Raw genomic sequence first — 14,127 nt, forward strand, 5'->3', positions numbered from 1 at the left:
TTAGCAATGGTCTATCCCAGGCTTCATGTGATTGAGCTTGTGAAGATATACAAGAAGAGAGGTCTCTTTAGTATGTTGGCCTCTGAGCACCAAGTGCCAACTAAATCCAAGGTGAAACACAGCCAGCATAATGCACCAAGCAAAAGGCAGAGCACCACAGCCTGAGTCCTTGCCATGAACCCACCACTGGGATCATCCCTGAGAGAATCTTGTTGCTTCCAGAAGCTGGGATGCTTCTTGTTTATCTCCCTGCTCAGTGATGACCCAGTTTGATGGAAGAGATTATGTGAAATTATAGGGAGGAGCACAACAAATGCAAGGGGGGGGGAAGAAAGGTTTTGACAAAATACATGTATCCACAATTCCTGATAAACAGGAAATATGGCTATTACATAAGGACTGGAAGCACAGAGTGAACGAAGAAGTGTGGGTGGATATAAGAGACTGAAAGACACAAGAGAGAAAGACAGAACAAGTATGTGCATATATATTTGTTTATATGCCAGACAGAAAAATGTACCAACAAGTTCCTAGAAAAGTAAATCCAACACACACACTAATATCAGAGCTGTCAGACTATTACATATCCTTGCTTGTTGCAGTTTACAATGGATTCTATATTATATACTTTTTATTGCCTAAAACGTTTTTTTGCACACACAAAAACCCAATTTTTTTTGTACAAACAAAATTTTCACATAAAAACTATTAATCCATAAATGTGAAAAATCCTATGTTGTTGTTCATTTTCTTGATAAAGTATCTTAAGTATTGAGACACCCCTTTCAACTGAAGACAAGAAAATGTACAAGTATTCTTTGCATCTGTATTTCACACAGCCATTAATAAGGTGCTACATTATCTGCCGATGTCTTTCCTTTTAGGCAACAGTTTTCTGCAGTGTTTACTCAAAAGAACATCTCATTTAGCAATGGTCTATCTCAGGGATAATTGAAAGCTTTCTGTTTGCAGGGTTTGGCCATTTATTCCTTCTTGCTGAGCATGGTTGGGACCTTAGTAATGAAGAGCCTCTTCGGAGCTGCTGCCACACTATCGAATTAATACAGTTTGATACCGCTTTAACTGTCATTGCTCCATCCTATGGAATCCTAGGATTTGTACAGTGGGGCCTTGCTAGCCACAGGCTTGCCATCTGTGGATTTAAGATCCATGGATGGCAAGCCCCACTGTCCCCAATGGTAGTGTGTGCACACAGCTGCTGGTCTGGCCACATGTCACATTGCCATTAAGAACAATGGCACTTAAGGTCCCAAATTTCTTTGTATCTGTGTTGTATGTGTGTCCAGAATGGATCCCCTGCAGATACGAAGCTCCGACTGTAATTTGTTACGGTACCAGAGCTCTTTGACAGAGAAGGCTAAATATTTCACAGATCTACAGATCCCGGATTTCCATAGCATTGAGCCATGGCATTTAATGCAGTGTAAAACTACATTAATTTTGCAGTGCGGATGCAGCCTTACTTGCCCCTTAGTAATAATTTTTGTTCTTAGGAGTGGCTTTAAATATTGATATCATCTGATTATTTCTTTATAATTTTTATTAAGCAAAATAATAGAAGGAAATTGATTATTAACGTCTTCCTATCATAGGAACAGTATTGACAATAAGCCCTACCAAATAAGAGAGCAGTTTAAAGGGGGCAATTAAAGCTGCACTCTCAACTGGGAATAAAGCACAACAAATTCAATAGGACTTGCTTCTGAAAAGACAGGTGTAGCACTGATGTATAAGCATTGCAGAGGATGTTTAAAGTACCATTAAGAGGCTATTTATCAGCAATTGTTTATAAGCAATTAACTGGGCTGCACCTGTAAATAGGAGTCTTTCTATTAAAGAAATGATAGAATTTAAAAATATCAACAGCCTACCCACAATGATGATGTCGTTTATTTAAAATATGGATAGATCACCCTTCATCATTCTAGAATCAGCTAGTGTGCAGGCATAAAAGAGCAATAAAATAAACCACAAGTGGTAAACATGATAGATAACATAAACTTGAAGCAAGCTATTAACTCCTTGATACATTAACATAGATGAAAATGTCTAGGTAAATGTCATTTTCTGTGCAAAAATACAGTGTGTGAATTTCACACAGAAGTCGTCCCAAATTGCAAACAAATATTTAGGTATGTTTTGAACCTATAAGTAGATCCTCCCTATTTTCCACCAGACCTTCTCCATTTGTAACCAGATAACAAACAAGTAGATCCAATGAGAACTAAGGAAAGGATATATTACAGTTTCAGACCTGGCTACACGACATGCAAGGACTGCAGATTTCAGTCTCAAAAAAGATCTAAAACGTCATCTGAAATCTCCTGACACCTCCCTCAGAGGCTAATTCTCCTTCTTTATAGATCACTCCATCCTTAGTAGCTAGTTTTAATACCTTTCATTACCAACAGGTCTCAACTTCTTGTATTTTAAAGCAGGATGCTTCTAGTTTATAAGACAAAGATGGAAAAATCTTGATACCCTCAGACATTTATCCTTTACCATCTTTTGTCATGTTCACCCAAATCTTTAAAAATAAAACTCAAAGACGGGGCACAGGGGGGAAAGCAATTCAAAACTCAACCTGTAAATTAAATGTACCTCCCTTCTACCCCAATACCCAAAAAGATGTACTCAGAGGCAAATACCACTGAATTCAATGGGACATACTCCCTTCGATTTAGAACCTTCAGAGGAGACTCTGGTTTGGATTATGGAACCATCTAAAGCAGGATGAATGGTGATAAGGAGCTGAGCTTTTTCTGTGGTGGTTCTGGAAGTCATTGCCCAGAGAAGCTGGTCTTGCAGGTTCTTGAGAGTGGCAGTTGGGATGTCATGTGGTTTCCTTGGTTTGTTTTCTCAAAATTAGTTTTGTTTTGCTTTTCCTTGCATCATTTTTATGATATTTATTATATCTGCTTCCTGCCGCAGGGCTTACTGTTAGACAACTTTGCAAGATACAGCTTTTAAAACAAATACAGACATTTGTAAATCCTTTGGAGAAGAGCCTTTGCAAGACTGTAGAACTAGATGCTTCTCGGTTTTAGAATCTGGACTGGATGGGGGTTGGGGTTCATAGCTTGGAAAATTAATTTTTGAACATCTCTCAAGATCCCTCCAGACAACACAACTACTGGCATGCTGGCTGGGGGACTCTGGTAAACTATAGTCCAAAAGGAACCATGTAAACTCTGGTAGAGATTACACACAACAATGCCCCTCACAGACATATACCAACAGATTAGGATCCTTCCATCTTCATATTCTTACCTCCCAGGTGAGACGCAAGCGACTGACAGGTGCATTGTTGAGCCCTATAACCACAGCGTAGAATGTTAACATATCCTGGTTCTGTTTACATCTGTGAGAAGGCAAGAAAGGGGCATAGTTAATAACTAAGGTAGAAGAAGGCTCAAGCTTGAAAAGCCGCCACCAATTTCACCACTCCTAGGTTTCACATGAAGGCTGCTGCCTTTTTGCCTAACAGAAGCATTGTATGTTTCAAAAGCTACAAGGAAGACAGAAATCAAGTTCAGCTTTTATTCCTTTACAGGAATGCAGTGAGGTGGAAGAGCTATCAGTGAAACGTGTTTGAAAACCACAGCCTTATATCCTACTTGTCAAAAAAGCTGCCTTACTCTGTCCTCATTCGTTGTTCCCATCTGCTGCTTCAAGTGCGTGACCAGTGAATGCAGGCTGCATTCAATATTTGGCAACTGGCAAACCCATGAGTGCCCATTGTTTGGCTTCCTGCTGCCAATGCAGATGTGGGTAAGGAGTGATTTGCCAGCAGCTAATTTCATCAGACAACAGCAAAGTCCCTATATTTGAGGACAACCAGTTGTTGACCAGGAATTTGTAAGCCTTCTGACAGATTTTTCTAATTCAGTTTATAGAATCTAAGGTCCCTAGTTTATTTTGGAACTAAATGTCTTGTAATTAGCAATGCCTGAAGAAAGAAGGGGAGACTACTGTACTAGTGTCTTTAATTACATCCACAAGTTTTGGCTCCTGAGTCATTACTAATTTTATAGCAATAACAATAGCAAGTACATTTCTATACCACTTATCAGTGCATTTAAGCACTCCCTAAGCAGTTTACAATGAGTCAGACAATTGCCCCCAACAAGCTGGGTACTCATTTTAGCAACCTATGAAAGGATGCAAGGCTGAGTGGACCCTAGAGCCCTGTCTGAGATTGAACACACAACCTTGTGGCTGTGAATGTTTGCAGTACCGACATTTAACCACTGTGCCACCAATTTTAGCCAAATTGTGGCACCCTATGCCACTAAGGGGCCATTGCAGAATCTCTGTCCGTGTCATAATCCAAGCGTGGATAATTAGTGTTCATAACCTATTCCAACCGGTTTCCAAGAACATGTCACAGCTCTGCTGTTCAGCATTCCACTCCAGCCACAAACCTTTCTGCTACAGCTTAATACACACCTTTTGTGTAAAAAGCAATCCAGGAAAGGAAGTCCAAGCAAGAATGCAGGTGCCATGAGTTATTCAAGTTGGCCAGGATGATAGTATCAAAACTATAACATCATTAACTGTTAGTGCTGAGGGAGTCACAGGATGAAGATGAGAATGAGGCTGAAGGTGTACTGAAATGCAAGGAAAATGTAGACAGGCTTTTCCAATGGATGGACAAAACAAGAGTAGAGCAAAGGGAAGACAGACAAGAAAAATTTGCAGTTTCCTTATAGAAGGGCCATTTGGCTGATAAAAACTTTGGGCAACATCATTGTAACAGCTTTCTTCTTTTGAAAAAGCATACACTTCAGTGTAGATTCACAGAACAATTGAAAACTGGCCAAAAGCTGATTACATAGCATCTATAACCACACAGCAAAGTGATTGCCTATATAGCCATGTGGGGACTAATAAAAGCATATTGTGTTTTCAAATCTTGCACTGAAAAACAGTTGGAAAGAAAGTCTTCAGATATATTGTTATATTAAAAAAATGTAATCCTGTAGTGCCTTTGAGATTGAGAGTCTATCTATATTATTGCTACTGATGTTGATATGATTATTATTCCCACCATCCTCCAAGTGTAATGACTCCACCAATGGATAAATGGTACCCTGAGGAATTATGGTGTACCTTTGCGTATACACCATAAGTACATGCATGTGTAGGTGCATCTTCTGCTTATAAAACTAATAAAAATCAAATTCTTACACACAAAAATATGAATTCTATTATATGTAGAAATTATATAAACTAAGTAAATTTGGATGACTTGTTCTGCAATTTTCTCTCTTACTGCAATGTACCTAAGCACCTATATGCTTTAGAATTCTTGGTTCATCCCCACTTTCTGTAATTTGTTAGTCTCATCAACACAAAGAAGCTTATTATAACTACCCTGCCACTGACTGCATACCATAACAAAGTGTTTGCTCTTTCAGGGATGTGTAGCACTCCTCTAAGCAAACCTAAGGAAGGTCCAAAACACACTGCAGAAATAATCCAGTTTGAGACCACTTTAACTGCCCTGGTTCAGTACTAGGAAATCCTAGGATTTGTAGTTTATTGTGGCAACACAGCTCTCTGACAGAGAAGGCTAAATGTCTCACAAAACTACAGTTCCCAGAATTCCCTGGCACTGAGCCTGGGTAGTTAAAGCGGTCTCAGACTGGATTATTTCTGTAGTGTGTTTTGGACCGAAATGTTTTTTATCTGTCTAATTCCAAGAAAGAAAACTTCCTAGTATTTCTTTGAAACAATCTAACTGATTAATCTATACTTGCACTATCAGTCTTAAATTGCTTCCAGGATATAGCCCTTTATTACTGTTAAGACACTGCACTTCTGTAGTCAGTTAGAAGCAGTGGTTTCATATGTGGTCAGGGTTGTTTGATTTTTTACACACTGGCCCAAGAGAGGAAAATCCAGACTATTCAATGGCCTGCTGCAAAAAACTTGTCCAGCGCTCTGCAGATAAAATCACTCAGATCCACTCTGACTCAGATGCTGTACTTGATACAGATCCAGTGGGTGTAACTTTGGCCACTCTTTGTTTGATGACAATGGATACTTTTCAGTTTGTGCAACCTCAGGATGTGGGCAGGATTCTTGGAGAGATGAGAGCCACTACATGTTTTCGATCCTTGCATTAGATCCTTAGATCCAGGAAATGTTATTTCCTGGCTTATTAAAAAAGCTAGAGGGGAACTGGCTGAGTGGGTAGAGGGAGTGATTAACGTCTCCCTAAAACAAGGAAAAGTTCCATTATAATAATTAATTAATAATAATTTGTTTTATTTATATACCGCTATTCCAAAGATCATAGCGGTGAACAGCAAGCAAGCTAATTAGCAAGTAAGCTAATTTGTCCCCAACAATCTGGGTACTCATTTTAGCGACCTCCTCGGAAGGATGCAAGCCTGAGTCAAGCTTGGGCCCTTTTGCTGGTCTTGAACTCGCAACCTTGTGGTTTCGAGTGAATGGCTGCAGTACAGGCATTTAACCACTGCGCCACCAGGGCTCCATTATAAAGCCCTTACTACAAAAGCTCTCATTGGATCCCAGCATTGTGGAGAATCATCGGCCAGTCTCTAACAACCCATTTTTAGACAAGTTCCTGGAACGTGTGGTGGCCTTCCAGCTCCAGTGATTTCTGGATGAGACAGTTTATCGAGATCTATTTTAATTTGGTTTTAATTTAGTCACCTTTCTGGAGGGAGTGTGTGTCTATGTTGGTTCTGCTGGACCTCTTGGCAGCTTTCAACACAATCAGCCAGAAAGTGGTGCTGGGGGGCTCCTGTTCATTCTCCTGGTTGTTGGCCTGTAGGGTCTTTCAGGTCTCAGTTCTATCCTGCATGCTATTTCACATATACATGAAACTACTGGGAGTGGTTATTTGGAGTTTTGGGTTTCTGTGCTATCAGCATGCGGATGACATCCAACTATATTATTGCTTTCCACCACCAGCCAAGGAAACTGTTTTGGTACTAAACCAGTGCCTGTCATCAGTAACAGATTCTCTTCCCAGAGAAATTAGACTGACACCTTCCCTACTGGATTGAAGGAGGGTGAACAAATGGAAACTTAAACCAGATAAAATGGAGGTGCTCCTGATGAGTGGAAAGGCAGATCAGTGAGTAGGGATTCAGTCTGTTCTGGATGGGTTTACACTCCCCCTTTAAATGCAAGTCCATAGCTTGGGTGTGATCCTGAATTCATCTCTGAGCCTGGAAGCTCAGGCTCAGTGGTGGCTGGGAATGGATTTGCACAGTTAAAGCATGTGTGTCAGCTGTGCTTGTTCCTTGAGAGTCACATCTGGCCTCAGTGACACATGCCTTAGCTACATCTAAGTTGGATTACTGTAACACACTCTACAAGGGGCTGCCTTTGAACAGTGTTTGGAAACTTCAACTGGTCCAAAGAGCTACAGCCAAACTATTAACTAGGACTGGCTGCAGGGAACACACAACTCCCTTATTGCAACAGTTTTGCTGGCTGCTGGCTCATTTCTGGGCACAATTCAAAGTGCTGTTTTTGACATATAGAACCCTATATGGCTCAGGTCCAGGTTATTTGGAAGATTGTGTTGTCCCTTATAAACTAGCCATGTTTTGAGATCTGTTGGGGAGGCCCTTTTCTCTGCCCCATCACCCTCAAATGTGCATCTGATGGAAACATAAGAGAGGGCCTTTTCAGTGGCAGCCTCCAGACTCTGGAACTCTTCCACCAAAGAAGTCAGGCTGGCATCCTAACTACTTTCTTTTCATGGCCAAGTAAAATTCTTACACACAAAAATCTGCATTCTATTATACGTAGAAATTATATAAATTAAGTAAATTTCAATGACTTGTTTTGCAATTTCCTCTCTTTCTGCAAGGTACATAAGCTCCTATATGCTTCAGAATTCTCTTTTGACAGGTATTTGATGAGTAACTGCATAAGGCCCACTTCACCTAAGCAATGAACTGGATCCTGCTAATTGTTGCTGGTGTGTGAGTAATGATATATGTTCTAATCTGTGTTTAATTTTGTTTTAACTTTTGTATTTTGTGAAATTTTAATAATGTGTCTTTTCAACTTGCTGTTGTCCTGAACTGGGAAAAAGTCATGACAGAAATATAAATAGCAAAAGAACAATAATATTAATATGGCACTTGTTACTACATGATAAATGTCATTCTTGCAGTCAAGATCCTTTTGCAATGTTTGCTGAGAAGTCCTGTTCAGCACAATTAACTTGCAAATTTAATTAGAAGCTTTCTTTTTGCAGCTCCTGTTTCTAACTGCTTCTAAATTAGACAGTTCCTGTTTTCCATGCAGATGAATGAGTTACTAGCCTTGTCTCATTCTACTCTTTTAAATGCAAATCAGGATCATTTTACTATAAAGAGAAAGAGAAAGAACAATGTCAACTAGTAATTAATGCACCCAAACAAGAAACAGGACAGATAAAATGTTAATTCATTATTATAGCATCAATAATGCAGCCTTTGCTGAACAGAAAGCAGTAAGAGGCAATCTTCCCTCCTCCATCCCCCCCTTTTTTCAGAGGAGAAAGCTTCTATTTCAAGGGACAAGGGAATTTTAAGGGACAAACCTCAACTGCTCTTTGCCAGTATACACTGGACATACTGAACTGTATTTTTCAAGTAAAACAAAGACCCTATGTCTGAAAGATGACAGGAGAACAACACAGAAAGCATTGGTATGCAGTGGGCTGGTAATGACATTTTACAGAGAGTTCAGACAAAGTGTGTGAGCAAGGGACTGCAATTCCAGCCTAACTGGCTAGTAAGGTAGCACCCCTAAACCGATAGTAGCTTTAGAGGAGATCAGGAAGAGACTATGCCAACCCTAAACATAAGGGCAGTGATGGAGGCAAAGTGAACTGCAGTCTCACTTTTACAATGCAACAATTATTCTCTTCTCCCTTATCTAACAGCCCACAATTGAAACAAGCTCACCAAACTGAACAACAGTTTTCTCTGCTGACAACATTATCTTCAGAAAGGGTATATTCTTTCCAGCTGCATCTTTCTGGAAGCTCTCCACAGAGTTTCAGATGAAAAATGTCATGAAAACCACAGTGAAATTTTTTGGGAGGGAGCAGAGGGGAACTTTGGAAGAGTGGTGGTAAGATTCAGGGCAGCAAAAGTGGGGTCCAGGAATGAAATGTAACCTACGCACTACATTTTACCCATTCATGAGTTAGAGTTTCCTTTCTCTGATGGTAATTCAATAAATGAATGCTATCTACTTGTGACTGCAAGTGATGTCTCTGTCTAAAAAGAAAACCAGTCCCACATCTGGCCAATCAGCAAAGCAACAATCATAACAACCCTGAGTGCATTTTTACATTTAGAATCACTACAAAAGCTTGGTAACAGTTTTTTCACTGTCTGATAAGAGATTGCTCTGTTATAAAGCCAAAGCTTTGTGCATTATGTTGTGTAGAAGCAAAACAATTTACAAAATGACCACATATAGTAGTTGAAGCAGAATTCAGCTTCCTGAATTTTTAATAAAAAAACATTCTAGGCCTTATGCATGAATAGTTCCCCCTCAAAACTAAGATGTTTATCACACTATGCTCTTAAAGAGCTACTATTCCAGTGTGACTCCTCTAGCAGCCTCCTGTTGCATGCTGGGATTGGCAGTTTTAAGGAGCTGAACTTCTCTGCCTGAGAATTCTAAATACCCCTCCTTAAAACTGCCAATCCCAGCATGCAACAGGAGGCAGCTAGAGGAGTCACACTGGAATAGTACCTCTTTAAGAGCATAGTGTGATAAACATCTAAGAACGCAAACTCATAACTGAAATGAGACTTCTACTGTCAGAACTCCAGCATTCGGCAAACATCATTACCGTATATACTCATGTACAAGTCGATCTCATATATAAGTTGTGGGAAGGTTTTAGATTCTTTCAGAACCTTTCTAAGCAGTATTACTGTATTGATCCATATGTAAGTTGACCCAGGATTTTAGGGTCAATTTTTGGGCATAAATTTCTCAACGTATAGTCGAGTATATATGGTGATCACTTCCATAACTAAAGAAAGGAACAAAAACTGACCAAATTAGTGAAAATTGCAGAATAAATTATATAAAAAGAAAAAAACTACAGATGACTAAATTAAGTTCACATGGCTAGGAGAGAGATACATCTTTAAGCAGTCACCAATGGCCAAATCTTCATAGGAGTTGAAGCTGATATATAGCAGAAAGGAACCATGACATGCAACACTCACACTGCTGCAATCTTGATGAACTTCTTGAGCAGGTGGGCCCGCTTCCCCACGGATTCGCAGAGTAGCACTTCAGTGGCCACCCAGTGCTGAACCTCACTGCACCGCTGAAGCAGCAACTCCAGGTTGGCTGTCTCTCGTCGGCCTCGTTCTCCATGGAACACATAGTCCACAAATTCCAGCTATAAATGAGGATGGAAGAAAGAAAAGTCAGTAACCAGCGTGGCCTCCCCATGCCTGGCCTGAAGACAAGAGACTCCCCTCCTTACCTTACAACCACACCAACAAGCCCATCAATCCATTTAATAGATAATAAAGATTGCCACATGAGACAGAGGTCTAGCTCTCATTCAGAAGATAAACCTGTGTTTGAATATACTATTTCAGGATGCACAAGCAGGGCTTTCCAGGATATTCTGCTGCCTGTGCATGTCACCTTCTTCCCTATTCTATATATACAGAACCTGACTGGATTGTCAGTTGAATCATGCATCTTTACTGAAGCTGAAAAAGGATTCTACACCACGTTTGAGGATAGCAAACTAGTTTAGTGGGGACAGAGGAGGACACTGGCAGACTCTCTCTTCCAAGAAAAAGGAACCGCTAGAAATCTCGTCCCAATGTCTCTCGCCTGAGGCAGATGCCTCATTCTCACTAATGGTATAGCAGCCTTATACAGAATGGCAAGCGTCCTTCTAACTGAATGCTCCTTCCAACCAAGGAAGAAAATTGCATTTACATAGAAATCTAAATGACAAGGAGAAGGAGTCTAACCTAGTCTTTTCTCCTGTTATACTAATCTTTTAATCCACAATGAGGTATTTTAAAAATATATAGAGGAATTTTCAGTCAAATGAGACTCCACCTGTAAGCTGAAGGTGAAAAATGAGGACAAGGCCCACTGGACAAAATCTCTCTCTGCTTCTGAAAGCTGATTCAAAAGTTCAAGAATGACACATATTACAGTCTACATTCCAAAATTACTGTGTCTGAACAGGTATACTGAAATGAACTCTTGGTTAAAGAATGGCATTTCCCCATTCCACAAACGTACACATGAATCTTACTTAGACACTAATGGGAGAATAGTGTCCTCCACGGCATCTGGGGACATCTTAAGGGATATAGAGCAGTTTGCCTGGCGCACCCAGACCCAACATGTTGCTGCAACTTATCACCACCACTTCCTAGCATCTGCTGCCTGAACTAATTGCCTGACTCTGTCTAATATGCTGTCCTGTTCTGGTCTGAGCTAGATTTGAATACAGGACTCTTCACTCCAAGTTGTAACAATTTTTTCCATTATGATGCTCTTAAGTCAGGGATTGGATAATAACATTTAGTTCAGCTGTTGAACCTTCAAGGAGATCACACATCTGGTTCTTAAATTCTCTCCATTCTTTCCTAATCTGCAAAGCTCTCTAAACTTCCACCCCAGTTCCCACTTCTTCACTCAAGAGTTACCAGACAGTTTAGGCTTTCTTACCTCATGGACACAGCGGAATAATTCCCAATGGAAGGCTGTGAGGTGATTTGCCACATCTTCAGCTTCAACACGATGAATCTCTGTGTCACCTGGAGACACCTGAATTTCATCAGGGAGAGGAACCTAGATAACAGGCCAAATTTGTTAGGAAGAGAAAAATGTAAAAGTATGATGTGAAGTGAAAAGGGTAGAAGTGTTTATAGAGCTGAGGGGGAGAAAAAAGATGTTTCTAGTAATTGCAGTATTCTGAATCCATGGATGCATTTAACTGCAAGAAACCTTTCTTTCACACTATACAATTAAAACACAATGATCCCACTTCCATCCTATGGAATCATTGGATTTGTTGTTGAACCCCAGGATGCAGCCACAACCATTAAAGTGGACATGTAGTGCTATAATTGTGTAGTGTAAAAGTGACCAGGAAATGCAAATGCTTACACCAGTGAATTGACTGGTACAGCATTCAAATTACAGAAGCTTTAACTAGGCTTCTGCTCTGCCAGCCAAGAGACTAATACAGAAAAGCAAAAATCCCAAAGCTTGGAAAAGTTGCTTTTTGGACTGAAGTTCTCAGAATCTCATTGGCCATTCTGGCTGGGATAGTGGAGGGTTAGGGTTAGGGTTCACAAAGAAAGTAACTTTTAAAAGCTCAAGAAAAAGGAACTCACTCACCAGTGATGGAAAAGATTCCTTAGTACAGGCAAAGAGATGGCTGTTTATCCCCAAGGTTGTGAAAACACACTCTTCATTTGGCTGTAGCACAGACTTCTCTGGGATTCAGGAAAAAATAATAGTTAATTGAAAGATCTGAGCTGTCAGACTCCTTGCATGAATTTCCAAAAATATTTTCATTGGAGGATTTTGGTCTATAGTTTTTGCTTCATAATTAAGGAGTCTCTGAGAGGATTGTCACTCAAGCTCCCTCCATCATTTTCTGCTACAGAGTGTAGCTTCGCTCCCTTATTTGAGCCATCTAAAGACAAAGTGGTCTGGATTGTGTAAGGCAAGTTTCAGAACAGTTGCTCATGTTAGCCTGCTTCATCCAAACATCCTGGGGAATTCTAACTGATTTGCTGGAAGTCTGATGGCTGGATGGTCCTGCCTGTAGCTTTGATCTTAATTTGGGATCTTTCAAGTCATAAAATGAACAGCTCTTCCATACACATAGACTCACTCTCCTACCCCACAACCTACAATGCAAGTACAGGAAAAACAAACAGCAGAAACTTGACTTTCCCAAACTTTTTATACTGAAAGCACATGTCAATCACATTGAGCACTAATTGTCCATGATGTGCTTTTAATTAATTGCTGCACTCTCATTAATCCAGATTTTCTGAGTCTTAAAATGTCTGCAGCCCCTTGTCAGCACCAAGTAGGGTTGCCACTTTTTCCTGTGCCTTTGCTCCTTTAATAGCGACTTGTTCAACAATAATTTGGCTAGCAAAGCTATTCACCCAAGAAAAACCAGTAAAACTTTCAAGCTTCAGAAAAGCTATACCTGCTACATTTTTGCATGTCAGGCTGCTGCTAGAAGCTGAGGGCCTTGGGCCAATGAAAAAGATGGCAACCCAAGTGCCATTTCAAACCAATTAAGAATAGCAACAACAATGCAAAATTGCTGTTCCCCTGTCTCTTTGACAAGATTTAATGTACTGGGAGCAAAGTATTCTCTGATCTTCTGTTTTCTTAGGTTGACATTTTATAAGCCTCAGGGTTGCAGAAAAGGAACAGAAGGCAAAGAAAGGATTTCTCTTAATTTGTCCTCACCCAAGCCTCTGTGAGATAGTTACCTCCTGAGGATGCTACAGCCACCAGGAGGAGAGCCTCCTCCCGCGAGGGTTGTTCATCAGAATACTGGAGCTTCTCTGTCACTGAGGTGAGGATGTCCTGCACAGAGGCCGAGAGGCGGCTGCGGATTGTGACGTAGGAGTGGTCGGGCATGTAGACACGGCAGAAAACTAGAAAAAAGAGAGGGCCAAAAGGCTAAAAGCTGGAATTTTTAGCTAGGTCGGGACAACAATCATTGATTCATATCAACTGCTATCAGTGTCTCCCAGCATCCAACCATGCCAGGAAGTCAACAAATGAAATTTGAAGAAAAGCCAAAATAATTCTGTAACATGGAGGGGAATGGGATGGAATCCAGATTCCTCTGGTCCACTGATCCTTAAACCTTTGAGGATTCATCACATATCTTGAATAACTGGCTTGTGGCAGTGTTGCATTCTACCAGCAAAAAGTGATAGCCTTCCCTCACAGATGCAGGTTAATAACTTTACCAAGTTGTGGCCCAGCTTCCAGCAGTAGAAGGCTGCTGAGAATGCTGAACCTCCCTGGTCTGGTATTGGCAGAATAATATTATTGTCTTTCAGTAATGAAGCTGATTCT

The 14,127-nt window shown here is 40.4% G+C and overlaps 1 protein-coding gene across 1 annotated transcript in view; it reads right to left on the reverse strand.

The window, feature by feature from the left end:
* RAPGEFL1 (Rap guanine nucleotide exchange factor like 1) overlaps window positions 1-14,127 on the reverse strand; it is a 74,054-nt gene that overhangs the window by 17,032 nt on the left and 42,895 nt on the right. The window contains exons 6-10 of the mRNA XM_089531877.1: window positions 13,530-13,697; window positions 12,409-12,506; window positions 11,734-11,856; window positions 10,251-10,429; window positions 3,292-3,382 (exon numbers count right to left, since the gene is read on the reverse strand). Coding sequence (XP_089388003.1) covers window positions 3,292-3,382; window positions 10,251-10,429; window positions 11,734-11,856; window positions 12,409-12,506; window positions 13,530-13,697 — 659 coding nt within the window. The remainder of the gene's footprint in view (window positions 1-3,291; window positions 3,383-10,250; window positions 10,430-11,733; window positions 11,857-12,408; window positions 12,507-13,529; window positions 13,698-14,127) is intronic.

The sequence above is a fragment of the Sceloporus occidentalis genome, unplaced genomic scaffold (genome assembly GCF_023333645.1).
Source record: "Sceloporus occidentalis isolate IW3139 unplaced genomic scaffold, rSceOcc1.0.p SCAF_7, whole genome shotgun sequence".
Lineage (NCBI taxonomy): Eukaryota > Metazoa > Chordata > Lepidosauria > Squamata > Phrynosomatidae > Sceloporus > Sceloporus occidentalis.